Here is a 19,387-nt window from a genome sequence, read left to right as displayed (position 1 = left end):
CCATCCTACCGACTTCAATTAGATTGACATGACAATTGAAAATGACATCTACCCATGCCTTCTCAGTGTACAGCCAAATCAATGCTCTCTTAATTTTCCCAAGATGTGAATTCAGCATACTTATACAGCAAATAGTGTAAAAGACACAGATTTTAAAAGAATCCATTACTATACCCTGAGCATAGTGGTCAATGTCACTGCAGGGTGTCTGGGACCGGGATCAAATGTGATTTTCACCATTACTACCTTATTTAGTGTGATCCGGTTGTCACATGCTCCTTACAGATTGATACCGTATAGTCATTGATCAGGACCAGTGTTTTTAGCATCTGGGTGGAAGCCAGGATCACGGAGGGGACACAATGTTTTTTACCTTTAATTTAAAGGCCTTTTCACAGCACAGCTGTACCCACCTGCTGTGGCGACACTGTACAATATATTTTTAATGGGAGCCAGATGGATTGTAATGGTGTTTGTATGCGTAAGCAATCTCGGTGACCAATCACATACAGTGTCTGCATTAATTGACGTGATTTACACAACTGTGGCATCAAAGAAACCTATTCTTGTGCCAGAGAATAACATTTGGTGTTATAAGATAGCGGTTATAAATTAGGGCTGCACAATATATCGAAAAATCTCCTAACAAATGATCATGTATTAACTGAACTTTTTAAGTAAAAATGATTGAAAAGGGAATGCAAAATCTCTAAATAAGGCAAACATTTTATATTATATATTTATATTATAAACATTATATTTCTCACATGGCCTTTGCACCACCATCAGGCCGATTTCTGCAAAACACATTTTTGGACACTGCTTCTACATATTTTAACCTAAAATCACGCAAAGCGGTACACAGTATCTCTAAAGTCATGTCATCAACATGGATCTGTCCCATTTCCCATATTCCCTCCTTATTGGCTACGATTGCCTTCTAAAGTTTGTGTATGCGACGTGATGTTCGCTAATCTCCCGATTAGGGAGTCCTACTGCCAGTACTGGTATACATTATAATTTAGTAGACTACTAAAAACTGTTCCGCTGATGTTGTAATTAATATTATTATCATGCATGTTTTATTATGTTTTCGGAATTTATAAAAAAATGTATTAAGTTATGACCAACCCACAGTATGGATTCTGCAGGAGCTCATCTCTCTTGGTCAATGTCAACCAGGCTTAAACAGCGGGCTCAGGACACGCATTCACTTGCCATTAGCCTCCATTCCCAGGGGTCCCATAGGAGGGCCAGGTATTGAATAGAGTGTGTTCCTCATTCCGTTCACAGCAGCAGTAAACCTAGCGTGAGGACAGTCAGCTCTGCCATGCGTAACCATGGCAACATATTGGGAGGTATTTTTAGGCGTGCGTTCACGCAGGAGCAAAATGAGTCTGATTGCATGTGTCTTGCTATAATGCGAGTATGCACAAGTGACCTTGCAAAGTCCTGTTCTTGTTATCATTTTGTCTGTCTGTACTCCCTTGTGCCTTTCTTTGCGCACGAATGCATGTGCGTGTGTAGTGTGAGTAGTAAACTATGTTTGAGTAAGTGTGTGTCTGTTAAGTGAGAGTTTTTTCACTAATGTGTGCAAGTGTCATCTGTGTGTTTGCTGTGCACAATTTAGGTCAGCATTTCCTTTTTTTGCGACCGTAGGTCGCAGTTTACTGTCAGAACCGGCACAGCTTGTCTTTATGTATGTGTACGTGTAACGCCTGACACTGTGGTTCCCCTGACAGATCACTGTGACATCACAGGTGACATCACAGTGATGTCAGATACTCAGAGCAGGGATCTCCATATATGAACATAAACAGGTGACATCACAGTGGTGTGGCTGGTTCAGACAGGGATCTCCATGTATGGGCATAAAAGGGATTGTATGTTGTGATGTCATGGGAACCACTCTATGCCCATATATGGATATCCCTGATGTCATCAATATTAAGCCCATATCTAACAGGACTTCATATCCATATGGAACTGGTCCGATATACATCACTGGCCAGACGGCCAAGACATGTGTGTGCATGCGTATGAGCACTGTGTGTGTGTGTGTGTGTGTGTGTGTGTGTGTGTGTGTGTGTGTGTGTGTGTGTGTGTGTGTGTGTGTGTGTGTGTGTGTGTGCTTGTGTGTGCGCAAGTGAGACCTGTGTCATCATCGTCCATCTCTCCGTTGAGTTCGGAGGCTCTGATGAGTCTTGCCTCCATCACTTCCATCTCCATGGACTCCATCTGTTTGCTCATGTTGTCATACTTAACCTGAAGGGACAGAGACGGACCGAGAGAGAGACAGACAGACAGACAGACAGACAGACAGACATACATACATACAGACAGACAGACAGACAGACAGACAGACAGACAGACAGACAGACAAATAGTGAAAGAGAGAGACAGTGTGTGTGAGGTCTCTTAGAAAGTGTCAACATTTAAGTCATAAGCATAAACTAAATTACAGAAAGACACCCAGCCTTGTCCATACATTATTTCATAAACCCATCAATACACTATACACGTCACCACCTGTTCTCACTCATCATTCACACACAAAAATGACACCATCCATCCTGCATTTCTACAAGCCAGGCAATTTGTAGCCAGCCCATCCCATCAGCGTGTGTACCGCTAGCTGAGCAGTCAATGGAAAAATCTATCCAAGCTATTTGGAGACCCCCCCTCCCCCTTTCCTCCCTCCCTCTATACCCCTCCCACCCCTGAAAAATCCAATCATGTCAAAAATGTCAAATAGTGAAACTAAAAGGCTGGGGGAGGAGGTGTGGGGAGAACTAGCCTGACAATATGATTTCACAATTACAGCCATCACAGTGTGAATGTATGTCACAATGAGAGAGAGAGAGAGAGAGAGAGAGAGAGAGAGAGAAAGAGTGTGAGTGTGAGTGAGTGCTAGAGGCAGAGTGAGTTGGAGTGAGCGAAGGACAGAGAGAAACAAGGAGCGAGAGAAAGAGTGAGAGCGTACATGCATTAACTGCAGAGTGACTGTCAAGGTAGTTGGTATGTTGTGAATGCATTGTCAGTTGACCTAGCCAACTTCTGCCAAATGCCGTGTAATTCCACTCTTATATAGAAAGTGAAATAATGACAAAGTTGAAAGCTGAACTATAAAGCCATCAGCAGAGCCCTTTCACCCCAGAACCACATAACTCACCACCTGCCCTGGCCCTGCACCCATCAGAAACATGAACACACGTCTTCCGCCCATGTACCACCCACACCCAGCTAACTACCCTCCGTCCATCCCTCCTTCCCGACCAGCTCATGCACACTGATGTCTGAGTTATACTTGGTTGCGCATCATGTCACAGACCATGTCATGCACCGGAAATAGCTGGACATTCAATGCACTGCAATATATATTGAACCTCGGGTGCTGCAAGTCGAATAGGAGAATAAAGAGGGTGGCTGGAGTCTACAATGGCTGATCAACTCTAAGTTGCAACAGTATGATAAAGCAGATGAGATAGCTCTGTATTATGGGTGAAATACCCCCTTTTAACTATGAAAGTGACATTTTTCCAGTCCAGCTCTCTGTATTGTGCTGCTCTGTCTGCTGTCCATAATGACACTGTAGACTCAATGACTGAATGACTCAGTCATTCCAGGTGTCCTGGAATGACTTTGGCAGTTTCCTGGCAGTCTGAGTGTGTGCGGGGCGGGCAGGCGTGTGTGTGTGTGTGTGCGTGCATGTACTGTATGCGACTATGCGTGCATGTGTGACTGCAGTGTGTGTACAGATGCTGTATACTATATCTCATCAGTCGGGTCCCAGGAACTTTTGAAACATTTCAGTGACATTTAAAAGGCAGGGGAACTGGGGGGAGGGACACCAATGCTCCAGACAAAAAAAACTAAGAAAAGAGATGCAATACAACAAAACTGAGCTATATGAGAGTGATTATTACGTAAAATAACATGCAATAACATTAGATCAATTGACTGACATCTTTGAAAACTTAAGGACGTTCATATACAGTTCAAAACTATTAATTCAGCTTATTCATGCTGACGCAGTAGAAAACAAACTTATATTGTTGGATCAAATGCCCCAGGGTTTTTTTATCGACAAAGGGCTTCGCAAAATAACACTTGAAACGGATCAATCTGCCTTTGGAGATTAGGAACTGGGTTCTAATGTAAGAAAATCCATCCCAAAAAAAGGTTTAACAGATGTTGCATTGCCTTAAAACCCTGCCCATTTGTCTCCCCTCCAAGTTATTTTGCTGCACAATGCAAATGCGGCAAAGTAAACTGATGCTGTGGCAGATTGACCATTACCCCTGTTCTAGAAGGCTAGTTGGCTGTAGAACATTATCCGTCTCCATTTTCCATCTCAATAAGCTAGTTTCATTACAAGGTGGCTTAATGGCACTCTGCCTGAATAACGCAACAACTCGATTGGTGCCTGAACAAGCAGGGTGTAGTTGTTTTAATCAGTTCTATGGTGTGCAGCCAATTTAAGCCGAGTACAAACTTTAAAAACTAACAAACTTAATTAGGAGAGGAGTGTGCCTTGTTGGTAAGAAGTTGTCTGCGATCTGGGTCAGGGATTTCGCACTGAAATGTTACACCACCACAAACATGTATGGTACTCTGATGAGTAAGGTCTTCCTTTGTTGTGTCGTTTTCATTTATTTTATGAAGAAAGGAAGATAATCAAGGAAGTCGGCATTGACACCAATCATAAAAGTAGTATTTTCATTTCCAGAGCGGCTTAATGAACTGACATCCCTCTGTGATGGTTCAGCAGGTCTATCAGCCTGCTAACAAAGCCATTGTTCCATTGTTTGCGCTGCGAAGATGGTGAGACATTGTATAGAAGTCGCATATCAGTGCTAGTTAGTTGAGTCGTATGTGTGTGTGTGTGTGTGCGTGCGTGCGTGTGTGTGTGTACCTGTAGGTCCTTCATGTCTTTCTCCAGGTGGAGTCTCTCAGAGGTTTCTGTCTCTAGCAGCTGAGAAGCTGATTCTCCTGTGTTCCTTTCGTCAGCAAGCTCTGATGACAGCTCTGAGATCTGAGGGGGTAACACACACGCACACACACAATAAATATATATCAGACATACATTAGTGAGGGATCAGAGTGTCACGCTGTGGATTAGGGTTGAAGATTTTCTATTGTATATTCTTCTGTATTGAATATTTGCAATGTCTGGGTGTGCCTGCCTATATATATGTCCATGCTAAAATTGCGGAAATGTAAGTAATAAAAAAATAAACATCCCCTCTGCTGTTACTTTATCACATTTAGAAAAACCTATTTATATTTCCTTTCCCAGATTGCGTTTTTGGCTAAAACAAGCGTTATTCAACTGCCCATAACCTTAGAACGGAAGATAATGATTACAATGTTATTTTTTCCGGTGGAAAGAAGAGAAGCGAGTCAGGTAGCGGTTATTAATTAATTAATACCCGGCAATGAATGCGTTCAGAGAATTTAAAAAGAACTGCCTTGCAGAACCACGGTTCTCAATCTCCTCACCCGGCTCTCAAGGCGGTCGGTGTTCAGTCTCAGCTCGTTCCTCTCCTTCTCCGTCTTCTCCAACCTCTGCTTTAGATGCTGAATCTCCTCCTGGACGGACGGACGGACGGACGGACACACACACACACACACACACACACACACGCACGCACGCACGCGCACACATGCACACAAACAAAGAAAGAAAAGTTAGAGAGATAAAGATGAGTGTTGCACTATACTGTAGATAGTGTTGTGAACCTACAGGGGTCCAGTAAGTGGATTAATCAGCAGATAAAATACCAGCGTTCTCAGGCAACAAAGTCACAAAGTCAACCACTCACTGTGTCTCTACGGCACTTACTGTAGAAGCATGCTGCATCCCTTTGTGATTGTGTGTCCTAGTGTGCACATGCAAACACACTGATGACCTTAAGCACTAGACAATAGATAAGCATCTGTGTGTGTGTGTGTGTGTGTGTGTGTGTGTGTGTGTGTGTGTGTGTGTGTGTGTGTGTGTGTGCACGCGCACGTCACTGCGTCAATGTGTGCGTTTACAGTAGCATTCTGTTTCTCTGTAACCACGTGCATGCATGTGTGCACGGGGGAACCTGCTGCATGTGTGTTGCGTGTGTTTTGGTGCACACACTCACGTCCTTGCCACGGATCTGTTCCTCTGTGAGCTGGACCTGGATGAGAGGTCTGACCGTGGTGAAGAGCTTCCACCAAGGCCAGCCCTTCACTCCACGGTTCTTATAAATGTTCTTCTGAATGCAACGGATGGCCAAGTCCTGGATCTGTTAGCAACAACATGAAAGAATATCATTTTAGAATATATACCAATATACTGTGTATTTTAAGGCTGTTGACTGATACAATATATATATATATATACACACACACACACACACACACACACACACACACACACACACACACACACACACACACACACACACACACACACACACACACACACACACACACACACACACACACACACACAGATGGTGTCAGGGGTCTTCAACGTTTTCAGGCCAAGGACCCCTTTGTTGAAAGAGAGCTCTCAACGCTTTTCAGGCCAAGGACCCCTTAGTTGAGAGAGAGCTCTCAGCGCCTCGCACTGCTAGGCGTTGAGAGCTTGTAAATCTGCTATTTTTGGCTAAAGTTCTCCTCAGAATAGGGATGTGAGGGTTAAAGTTGTTCATTTAAAATAATGATGCTATCACAAAGATTTGGCGGACCCCCTGTAGTAACTCTGGGGACCCCCTAGGGGTCACGGACCCCCTGTTTAAGACCCCTGCTGTAAATACTAAATACATCTTGGCAGTGGGCATATTAGGTGATGAACCTTGGATGAAAATAGCAGATCGCGTTGTGACACAGGAGCTTGTAGATCTTCTATTTTTGGCGAAGACATTTGGAATAGAAGGAAAAAAAGGAGTGGGCCAAGGTATAATTGGTGCTGAGGTATGAGACGCAACTCAACCCAGTAAACCTCACAGGCCCAACATAACCATTTCATAAATTTCTCTTGAACAAACTCTTTTTATTTAGTTATCTATCCATCTGTGTCTTCAAATTTATGACCAAAGGACTTTTATGCGGTTCCTACAGTATGATGCAGACAACAAACATAATTAGTGGAAAAATGAGTCAACGGGCACAACAGATTCTCATTGATGTTGTCAATAAGAGATCATCTATTTCTAACAAACTTAATAATAATAAAATAAATAATAAAATAAAAAGAACAACGTCCAGACACTGTGTTCTTCTTTACAACAACGCAAAACTCACATCAAAACATACAAAATAAAAGAAAGTGTCTGTGGGCCCGGGCCGCCGGTGTGGTGGTCCGGGCACCCTAGGCTGCAATGCCTGGCAGCGTGTCGCGGATTCGAATCCCGTTCCCTGTGCAGAATGGTCCCCTTTCAAGTTGAGGCCCTTTCAGTTGATGAGAAGGGGGCCCTTGACAGTGGCATGACCACACAGAGGACTGACTAGTGAGCACTTTAAATCCACCCTGTACAACTGCAGAGAGCCACAATGATAACCATGGTACTGCTCTCTCCGTGTGTGTGTGTGTGTGTGTGTGTGTGTGTGTGTGTGTGTGTGTGTGTGTGTGTGTGTGTGTGTGTGTGTGTGTGTGTGTGTGTGTGTGTGTGTTTTCATGCATTCTTGACAATATGGATGTTTAATTAATTTGTTCCATAATGGCACGGGCATCATCTGAGCCACCTCCTTTGTGTTTCATTTCAGACTAATCAAACTCTCTGCTCTGGCTTGTTGCTCAGTTCACCATGGAACATCCAGACAGAGAGAGAGAGAAGGGAGGGGGAGATAGAGATAGAGAGAGAGCTAGCGAGTGAGAGAGAGAGAGCTCAGCGACAGAGCGTAGAGAGAGAAAGCTTAGTGGAAATCAAACCAAACATCAATACCACTTTGGCAGCCTGCTGGACAGGCATTAGGAGGACTTCCATGCTGGAATCTTTTCACAAACAGCAGGTGTAATCTGGCAACCCATTTAGACACACACAATTGGGGTAGAATTGGCCTCAAGTCCACCAGAGTTGCAACATCTGAACAGTGTTGATCCGAGTCTGTCGTCATGCTGTTCAGTTTGTGCCGAAAATGGAAACTTAACTCCCCCTGGCCGAAGGCAAGGAAAGCCACCTGCATGTCTCTATACCTGCCCCCGCCGCGAACCCCCCCTTCCCAAAAAAAGAAGGAAAATACTCCGGCATGAACAGAGACATAAAAGTGCAATAATGTCAGTCTCTTCCTTTGCCCTCTACTTCTCCTTTAGACCTGGTAGCTACTATCTAAGGTACTGTACTTAGACATCACTGTGTGAGACACATACACACATAGTCTGTCTCTCTTGCACACACACACACACACACACACACACACACACACACACACACACACACACACACACACACACACACACACACACACACACACACACACACACACACACACACACACACACACACACACACACACACACACACACACACACACACACACACACACACACACACACACACACAGAGCAGCGTCTGCCTGAGCACACCTGTTCCTAGTCAGGGGGGAGAGGGTTCTGTCTTTAGGCAACGATTTAATTAGGCTCACTATTGGCTGGCTGGCAGAGGAATCCCCACGCTCTTCCAGTCTCCACATTCACCATGAATGTCAAAGAGATGGAGGGGGGAGACAGAGAGAGAGAGAGAGAGAGAGAGAGAGAGAGAGAGAGAGAGAGAGAGAGAGAGAGAGAGAGAGAGAGAGAGAGAGAGAGAGGAGATAACATACAGAAGACAGAGAGCAGACACTACAGAGGGAGAGGGAGAGATAGAGAAAGAGGGAATGAAAGAGTGAGAAAGAGAGAGAGAGAGAGACATGTAGGGCTTCAAACGAACCATCGGATCTGTTCCATTTGTCTATTCCCCATTGGCAAGACACAGTTTCTGTCTCCCCCCTCTCTCTCTCTCTCTCCATTCTCTACCTCAGTACCTCCTCTCCCTTCCTCTTCTCTCAGAGTGCTTTGAAGGCTCCTCCTCAGCGGAGGTTGCAGGGGTGGGAGGAGGACTTCAGGTCGATGGGAGAAACAAACTAATTAATTTTGTGTTTGGGGCGACGGGGGAAGTTAACAGGGAATGAACACATTTATGCCCAATGTCGAGAGACTTGGGCAGGACAGGAGCTGCACATTAAGAGTAATACAAGCATCAACACTCCTAGTGAAGAGTCTCGGGAGATAATGGAGCTACGCTCCTGTTTTATGGTCCAGGGAAGGGATCCAAGATATCCAAGAGACAGGTGTACAACTACACTAGTTTCCAGTGCTCCCGGGTGAGGTGTTCTAAGAGACTACAGCCTACCTCTGTTTACAGAAGTGGAAGAAAAGAATTAGCTCCAACTTCACACACAAAGCTCCTAGCCGTCACTTTTATTAAAACAATTTCAGCTCTTCAGTTGTGTTCATTGGGTTGAACGTGTAAGGCAGGCACATAACACTTAGTGGTTAATTCCAAGTGAAAGCACAAAACAGTTTAAGGCTACTGTACCTTGGGAGAAATGTGAGACGTCACTGTAGTGTACACAGGCTTACATTATGCACAGGGACTTTGGCTCAAAAAAGGGATTTTGAGAGGCACCTATGAAGTGCTGGCCTTGTTCCCCTTTCCTGGTCCTGCTCACGCAAAGTCCAGTGTCTGAAACTCTAGACTCTAGAATCCCTCAAGAATGCCGGCCGTGATCGACAAAGAAGAGTACCACGCTTGTTTTTAGCACATTAGCAACGAGTTGATAAAAGCGGGAGGGTCACAGCAGATGTGGACCCAATTCCGAGCGACATCAATTATAAGAAACGTTACTTACGGCGGGAGACGATGATGACTCAGAGTGAGTCGGACAGGAGTCCTTCAAGGGAGACAGAACAATAATTTGAAGCCCAAATGTCCTTGAAAAGTAATTTTAGTCGGCAGCCTTGAGCCCAGCACAGCAGAAAATCCCAAACAGACATGGGAATTAAACTGGAGGAGAGGGTTTTCAGAGCCTAATCTCTCCCTTCACACACAAACAGTCACACGCAAATATATATATAGTAAATGTTACACTCACACACAGAAACTCACACACATCTGTGTGACCCTGGTCGCACAAACTAGCGGTTCACATGCGTGTGCAAATCTTTCTGTAGATCCTGAACAGAGCATGTGCTATGTATACCTGACAAAACAATTGCACACTCCCACAGCAAGATCTAGTCAGTCAGACACTCCCGAAAATTGTCATTTCTCTCAAAACAAAAGCACCCACACACACACACACGGACACACACTGCAGTGAGATCCCTACCAGCGATGTTAGAGTCTGTCAGTCAGCAGAGGGCTGCGATATTTCTGTTCGTTATGCACACTACTGTGTGTGTGTGTGTGTGTGTGTGTGTGTGTGTGTGTGTGTGTGTGTGTGTGTGTGTGTGTGTGTGTGTGTGTGTGTGTGTGTGTGTGTGTATGTGAGAGAGAGAGACAGAGAGAGAGAGAGAGAGAGAGAGAACACACACCATATTGTACGCCACACTTCCTAGCCCTCACCACTGAGCTGGGATTATGACAAGGCCTCTAATAGTCACACACTGTGTGTGTGTGTGTGTGTGTGTGTGTGTATACCCCATAAACACACAGTCCAACGTGCACATACATTCTCTCTAATAAACAGTCACATACGTGCACACTATACTGTCCCTTATGTACATACACACTCCCATGACCACATTCTCTCTCTCTCTCTTTCTTGCAGGAGTCACAATGCAGTAGAAATGTGAGTAGTTATGAAGAGCTCTGACTGCACTATGGACCACAAGAAAATGCCGCACACACGCACGCACGCACACAGCCACGCGCGCGCAAACACACAGCCACGCGCACACGCACACGCGCACACACACACACACACACACACACACACACACACACACACACACACACACACACACAGACAGAGTACTGAAGTAACAAAACAAATGAAAGCATTATCATTTACTGGCATTTTTTCAGGAGGCACAGACAGAGAGAGACAGGGATGGAGAAAGAGAGAGAAAGGTACAAAACAAATTTCAAACAATGTGGTGCACTGTCCACATGGGAATGGTGTGACTACATGTCTGTGAAGTGTTAAGTCAAATACTGTACGTGTTTTAAAAATCTTGCTTTCATCAAATGTATTGTTGCTCTAGTGTTGCTAGTGTAGCATGTGGCAAACTGGACCTGGATCGTGTTCTGTTGGTTCTCAGAGAGGTCTATTAACCGCTTTCAACCATGCGTCCCTAAGATTCCAAAAATAGTGTATCATTGACTGACTTCCATGGCATGATTAAACAGCGGTCTAGAGAACAAAGTCACGCATAAATAAACAAACGCAGACAAAGCTGATTCTGACATACAGTATATCACAAAACCCAGTGCGGCAGTTTTAGATCCAGATCCGTATCTACGAATCCAGTCTGGGTCTTCTTACTTCCTTCTTCCACAGAAAATGGCTAAACAACATGGAGTTGATAATGTTATCCAGCACAAACTCCATACTGGGTTTTGTGATTATATATAGTCAGAATCTGCTTTGTTTGCCTTCGTTTATGTGCCAAAAGAGACTTTTTAGTTTCATCATACAATGGAAGGCAATGAGACACTATTTTTGGATTATCAATTTATCAATTGCACAATACTATATATATATATACAGTATATACTCTGTATATTGTATCTCGTCTGTTGGACTAGTTACATCATGGCGAGGTAAGTACACAACTGTGATTGGTCTATTTTTGACACACACACACACACACACACACACACACACACACACACACACACACACACACACACACACACACACACACACACACACACACACACACACACACACACACACACACACACACACACACACACACACTTACTTACTTTGCCTTCAGCTATAAACATCTGGCGAGAAAACCAACTAAGCAAAAGGTGAATGAGAATTGGAATTCATGGCCCTTTACTGTGACCAATTGACATGAAGAAAAAGGTGGGTGGGTGTATGGAGTATGGAAAGTCAAAGGATCAAACCGAACCAGCAAGAGGAAGAAGATGAAGGAAGAAGGAGTGAAAAAAGGGGGACATTTTTAAAAAGAAAAGAAAGGCAGCTACTTGAGAACTGGGGCTGTAAGTCATTCTGTGTGTTGAGGGGAGGAACGGATCACTCACTCCGTGGAGGTGCAGCCAGTGATCGATAAGGAGGTGATTGGACTGACGTGAGGAGGTTGAGGGGTTGCCAATTGAAGGTTTTCTCTCTGCCTATCCAAGTCTGTTTGGACCTGATGGATTGATGGATGACTGCCTGGCCAGTGCCTGGGGGGCTTGTTCTTATCAGATGAACCTCTCTGGTTTAGTGGAAGGCTAAATTCACAAAGCGGGGTGGATGGAGTACGGACAACTGGATGGAAGTTGCACAGACTAGTGGAGATAGAATAGACTAGTCATGGCGATGTACTGTAGGTAGTACGGACTAGTCTGTAGAAAGTGCATGACTATCACCTTGACATCACCTTTGCCTACATATCCATCACAAACCAACAGTAGTCTTTACACCCGGCAGTGGGTGAGGGGAGTGACAAAAGGATGAAGAGGACTGAAAACAGCCACCAATCAAGGCTAGTGTTGTGCGATCGAGGTGGATCCATATACACTGCTCAAAGAAATGAAGGGAACAAAATGTTCCCTTAATTCTTTGAGCTTTCTTTGAGCAGTACTACAGTATACTATACTCAAATAAATTCAGGGAACAGTTTGTTCCCTTCATTTCTTTGAGCAGTATATTTATCTCTATCTAGCGCCGTCCATGGCAGCTGTGGTGACTACGTGTTGCGTTCTGTCTGTGTTTTTGTGTTTGTTTTGTTTTTGTTTATGTTATATGTGAAAAAAATTGATTTGAATGCAAAAATGTAGTATGCCAAAGCAAATTCCTATGTGTATTACACAATGGTTAATAAAGAAATCTGAATCTGAATCTGAATATATATATATATATACATATTCACAGACACAGCATATAAATGGAGAGAGAGATAAATAAACCTGTAGCAATACATCCTATGATATTAATATTCCTTCACATGTAAATATGTTGATCAATGTTGTTGCCCTTGTTTGGGTGGTCGGTATGGCAATATTAAACTGCTTATTTTAATTTATTCATGCTCATTTCTTATTTATTGCTTATTTATCATTCATTAGTTATTCATTACTTATTATTTTCTTTTGGGTCGTGTTGTCTGTGCTCCTGTGGCCGCAAATTTATGTTTTTGATGATTTAAAAATGTACTCATTCTCTGCCAAAAACGTCATTTCTTTTTGAACGCCAGACATGTCTTTTTTTTTTGTTAGTTAACTCAGTCGGTGCCATATTTAAAGTGGGATGACCTCTTATATTGCCGGTTCGCCAACAAAGGGTTAAAAAAATAGTGTGCACGCTGGTGCACACATTCGTGCACAGATCATGCACTATGCATGTGCATGCTTTTCACAGCTTTCAAACAAAAAAATCCACTTGGAAATCCGTTCAGGCATTCAGGAGAAAGGAGCCCTTATGTTTTCTTCAAATGTAAACAAACATGGCTGCCATGTTTGAAAGATGGGGTTGGTATGGGGGTTAAACATGCAATTTCGCGATCGCGATCATGCCTAGTACACTGTTGGAGGTCCAAAAAAAATTTTTTTTTTTAAATTTTTTTTCAATTTTTTTTTTTTTTTTTTTATTATTATTTAAAAAAAAAAAAAGACGTTCAGAAGACGTCTGGCAGGGAGGTCCATAGTGAAAAAGACGTTTTAAAGACGTTTTTATCATAGAAACATATTTTTTGGCAGGGTATGAGTTTAACAGCACCCACCAAAATGGAACCGGAACACATGAAATGAAAAAAATTATATAAAAAAAAAAAAAACAATTCACAGAAATGTATTTTTCTACACTTGCTGGTTTTCGCTTTGTGTTTGTCTAAAGATTGCATTTTCAATCGGCCATAAGTATGGATTGCATGGCCCAAATGATTCCTTTTTTTTCTTCTTTTTCTTTTTCACGGAAGCACAGAAAGCGTATCGGTGTTCGTGACCGATCGGGGATTCGATCGAAAAATATTCAGAGATTACTTGAAAAGGTAAGGAAAAACAAAAAAATGTCTGGTAGTAGTTAGCGGTTTGGTTAAATATTCCTGGCAGTGTACAAGTTAATAGCTTAAAGAATAAGATCCACCAAATGAAAGTGATCTCTTACCTTCCTCTTCTTGAAGGCCTGTCTGGCCAGGAAGCCCCGGCAGCCTGCCTGGAACAGAGTGATGTTCCTCCTGGTCTGCACGTCTCTCTGCTCCTCCAGCTTGGCCAGGGTCCCCGCTCGGAAGAACACCTGGGGATGGGGGAGGCTGTGAGACTGGCCTCATGCATTTGTGTGTGTGTGTGTGTGTGTGTGTGTGTGTGTGTGCGTGCGTGCGTGCGTGTGTGTGTAGGACGTAGCGAGTGGAAGGACGTTATTCCAACCAGTTCCTTTCCCCTCCATCAGGACAGGAGCCCCCATGAGAACATGCAAACTCCACACAGAAAGGCCCTTTAGGCCAACCCCACCTAGGGTATGGGCACTGATGACGCGGGGCAGAGAACACACACCCAGTGACCACAGCGTCACCGGTGGGAATCGAACCCAGGACCTTCTAGCTGTGAGGCGACATCACTACTGACTGCGCCACTGTGCTCCCTGTACAAGATTTAGCCCATACATTACATTTAGATGTCTGGCGACTACGCAAGATTATGTTGGAGGCAGTTAATTGCGTCAGCTTGCCTTGAACACTTTGCTGTCATTTCCATTTTCTTGATCTACTTTGGAATATTGTAGCGCCGGGTGCCTTGCAAACACACTTCCTCAGGCGAATGCTCATCAAACCCTTTGAACCCCTTGAATACAGCCTTAATTGCATTAGCATAGTCAGAGTTGGGCCCAGCTTAACAAACCCCTAATTAAAACTCCCAAAGTGCTGGAGAAGTGACTTCAGTGCAACTCTTCCAGACATTCGGTTTCATAAAAACTAGGGTTTTCAGCAAATAATCCATTGTTCTTTTCCTGACCAGTAACACCATGTGTGACCAAGAGACTTGCCTGACAGAGTGGATTTGTTCAAATAATATCATTAAATAGTCTAGCACATGGAGATGAGAGTGCAGTTCCAGGACTCGCCTCTGATATTAAGGGCTTCTCAAAGCCTTTCAGCAAGCCATTATCCATAGTTAACGAGACAGCAAGATTGAACAAAAGAGAAAAACTATTCTCCACAGGACCGACATAGAATTAAGCCTAATTTTTTTAATACCTTGTCGCTTGCAAGGAATAGCAGGATTCCATACGGAAAGCCAGTCATAATGATGAAGTATACTGTACATTAGGCCAGTGGTTCTTAACCTTTTCTGGATCAGGGTCCACTTGAAAATCTTGAAAGTGTTCATGGCCCACCCATCTGAAAACTGGGGAAGCAATTCACCTTTAAATTAAATTGTGTAAGCTACTAAAGTGGTGATAGCAGATAGAGCCTCATTTATACATAATATACGGCACCACGAAGCCAACTAAATAACGCAAACTTACAGCTGTTAAGGGGTGCACACTGCGCACTACTGCCAATCAATGCCAACACTTCTGTCTCTTCACTGACGATTACACAGTCTGAGCATCACTTTTGACACGTAGCAACAAAGGGGGATGAGAGGAGATTTTCCAGCCTTCATCATCACAGCCTGGTGATGCAACCAGCAAGCAATGACAACAAAGCATCAGAATCAGAGTGCGTATGTGTGTTTCGATTGGACATGGGCAGGGGCAATGCCTCTGTGTAAATGCCAATGACACAGAGTGTGGGCGAAGGCTGACAGGGGAGCATACTGAAGCTCTTTGTGTCTGGCAAAAACTCTGACCTTCAGCATCACCGCACAAAGGTCGCAGGAGCAGGGCTATTACATCGCCTTGGTAACCACCATTCAAGGCCTGGAGTGATGGGGGGTGACAACGGCACAACAGTGCTAGGGCTGTCAACTCAATATCACGATTATTTCAAACTTTTGCTTCGATATCGAAAGATGAGCAATTATTAAAGAACTATACAGAGTGAATATATTGCGATCTGCAACATGTAGCATCGCGCTGCATTGTGAGCTTATACAGTAGATTGTCTACTTTAATTTTGTGTCTGTGTGGGCTGGTTGGAAAAGGTCTGTGTCTTGCCTGCCAAAACAAAATGTTGCACAACAGGTGGCGTACGTATGGCCATTACAGGACACACACATGTTCCGACTTTGAACTTCACCCGAGATTCTGTTGCGCGCACGCGTGTGGCAGGCTGCTCACACCCACTCATATGCTGCATACAGCCAAAAATGAGCCCGCCTCCCTGGGATAACTTTTACTTTCTTTCTTTCTTTCTTCTCCCTGCTGCTCACAGCGCTGCCTGCTCCCATCTCCCAGGCCTTCCTGAGAGCTAATTAACAACCCATCAGCCTGTCTTCCCTTCCACGGCGTTCGCTGTTTTCCATGTGAAAAGGATCTCAATCTGCCAGTGGCTGATCGGTGTTTGTCAGAGGTTATCGGCGCGTGCCAAGGATGGGGTGGTATTGGGGAGGGTGTACTGTCGGCTGTCGCCCGGCAAAATCAATCACCTGGACAATAGACGAGCGACAAAAGGGGTAGTGAGAGTGACAACACCTCTCCCACCCCACCCTCTTCCCTCACCCCCTCTCCCCCTTCCGCAACACGAGGAAGGGGGAGGGGATGAGAACGAGTGGGAGAGGATGCTTTTCTTTAATCGTCTTGTTTCGGCAAGTCGCTGGGTGATTAAAACGTTGCGGGCTGCCAGGGATCTGCTGGCAGCCAGGAGGGCTGGCACAATAGCGCCACACACATGCCGTTGAGGAGGTGGAGGGCGGCATTCTGGGAATAAAGAGAAAGCTGCCCACGCAGAGAGAGACACAGAGTGCGGCTCTGGTTTAATAAGTGGCTCGTGCCAGTTTTCATATGGTGGAGCGCAGCGAGGGAAACGGAGCAACAGCCAAGACTATGGATAAACATTTAACCTTAGGAGTTGCAGCCTATTTATTGCGTCCGACCTCCCATCTATCGGCTTTTGTGTTTAAGGTCCCCTGGAGATGTAGTAAACAAAGCACTTTGAGGCAATAATGGGATGTGGGAGTGTGGAAGAGTGTGTGTGTGTGTGTAGTATAGTATAGTATGTACATAGGAGTTTATATACAGTATGTGTAAACATGATTATGTGTGTGTGTATGTCTGTGAGTGTAACAATGTACCGTTTGTGTATTGCAAATGTTCTTTTATTAATGTTGTGAGCACATGTATGTATATTACTCTCTCTCTCTGTGTGTGTGTGTGTGTGTGTGTGTGTGTGTGTGTGTGTGTGTGTGTGTGTGTGTGTGTGTGTGTGTGTGTGTGTGTGTGTGTGTGTGTGTGTGTGTGTGTGTACACTCACTCTGCTTAGCCCCATGTGATAACTGCTCTTCTCCAACTCCAAGGACTCCAACAGTTCCTCCACTGCCTGGAATAACACAACACCACAACCCATTCATGTAAAACCAACACAAAATCAACTCTTTATTTGCAGACCAACACAAAACAAACATTTATGAACAAAACAAACAATTAATGTACAAACCAATATAACAGTACTGTACATGGACAGAGCCACACAAAAACCAGCCGCTTGGTTACAGTGACGCTCCACCTCTGCCTTTCTTATCACATGACGCCATTTTCTCAAAGGATGCTGGTGTGGTACCATGGCAGCACCCATCACTCTGCTAACACCAGCAAAGACACACATACACATGCAGGGGCGTCACAAGGGGGGGAAAAGTGGGACTGATTTACTAGGGCCCAAGGTGGAGGAGCCTTAATTCCTTTATACTTTAGCTATTGAAAAATAGCAGATCTACATGCTCGTAGCTTGTAGATCTGCTATTTTTGAAAAGTCGTGAAAATGTGTACAAATCTTTGAATATATGTATTTTTTAAGCAAACATTTGTAACTCAAATTTTGCTTCTGAGGGGTCCCTGGAACTAAATATTTGGACTAAACATTCAAAAAACCTTAGAAGGATTTGAAATATTCAAAGACTTGCACAAATTTTCACGTTTTTTCAAAAATAGTAGATCTACAAGCTCGCAGCGTGAGCTTGTATATCTGCTATTTTTCAATAGTTAAAGCACAAAATAATGCATAAAAATGCGTTCCCATTCCAGAACATTCATGGGGGGCCCGCAGTGATTCCTTGTACTCAGGGCCCTGAATTTAGTGCGACACCCCTGTACACATGTACAGTACACACACAACCATTCCACTCTCTCAGGGGACTTGAGAGCCCAGAACAAGTCAGACAGAAAGGCAGCTCAGACAGAAAGGCAGCTCCTGCCTACAGCTCTCCGGAATGAAAAGCGACCATTTCAGGTCTGTTTTCTGTCAGTTTTGATCTTATGTGTCAAGTCAACCTTTACCAGACTAGAGTGCAGACACCTTGCCCCCCTTCAGGGAATTTCACTTTCAAAGTTCCTCCAGCCTCTCAAGGTGGGTGGGTTGAAAGAACATTGGTGTGTTTTTTTATTATTTCTGCACAAGGTCTGGAAACTGGAAAGCTGTTGGAAGGAGGGACGGTTTTCTGAAAAAATATCCTCTCTCTTCCCATCCCTCTCCCCTCTTCCGAGGAACCAGGTCTTCCCTACACCTCCAGCAATTAGGCATCGTTCTCCCCTCTTCTCCTCTCAGAGCCCTTCTCACATTCTCTTTCTCACTTTCCCTCCATTCCCCAGAGAACAGACTACCCATTAGTTCTCTCTGAGTGGGCTATCCCCGCTAAGCTAGTCTCCAAGGACCAGCCAGAGCTTTACTTCCAATGCGCTTTTAGGTGAGAGCAAGAGAGGGCGAGGGAAAGGGGGGGAGAGAGAGAGAGAGAGAGAGAGAGAGAGAGAGAGAGAGAGAGAGAGAGAGAGAGAGAGAGAGAGAGAGAGAGAGGCAATCCTTTTCATTGATCTGCTTAATTGATCAAGGTAAATCTCCTCTCTCTCTATTCTGAGCTGATATACGTTCTCACAGCAGCTCTCAGACCTGCGGACAGACGGATTTGTGCTGGCCATCATGTCTGACTGCACACAGGTGAGTGTATTTTCTTTCTTTCTGTGACTCACACATGAGGGAGCATTTTACAGTTTGGCACATCGACAATTAATCGCTGAATCCTAAAAGTAGTTTTTCTCTCTCCTATGCATTCTTGCTCAAGCTAAGCACAATGCGCTGTGAGATGCTGTGCCCTGCCCT

At 44.2% G+C, this 19,387-nt stretch overlaps 1 protein-coding gene across 3 annotated transcripts in view; it reads right to left on the bottom strand.

The window, feature by feature from the left end:
• Positions 1-19,387, bottom strand: part of myo18ab (myosin XVIIIA b) — a 158,451-nt gene that overhangs the window by 42,515 nt on the left and 96,549 nt on the right. For all 3 annotated transcript variants that reach the window (XM_080732321.1, XM_080732322.1, XM_080732323.1), the window contains exons 20-25: positions 17,549-17,614; positions 14,302-14,430; positions 6,135-6,278; positions 5,503-5,592; positions 4,916-5,035; positions 2,154-2,265 (exon numbers count right to left, since the gene is read on the bottom strand). In XM_080732321.1, coding sequence (XP_080588447.1) covers positions 2,154-2,265; positions 4,916-5,035; positions 5,503-5,592; positions 6,135-6,278; positions 14,302-14,430; positions 17,549-17,614 — 661 coding nt within the window. The remainder of the gene's footprint in view (positions 1-2,153; positions 2,266-4,915; positions 5,036-5,502; positions 5,593-6,134; positions 6,279-14,301; positions 14,431-17,548; positions 17,615-19,387) is intronic.

This window comes from Nannobrachium achirus (genome assembly GCF_963921795.1).
Source record: "Nannobrachium achirus genome assembly, chromosome: 8".
NCBI lineage: Eukaryota > Metazoa > Chordata > Actinopteri > Myctophiformes > Myctophidae > Nannobrachium > Nannobrachium achirus.
The sequence above is the reverse complement of the archived record's forward strand: the minus strand, read 5'-3'. Positions and strand labels throughout refer to the sequence as shown.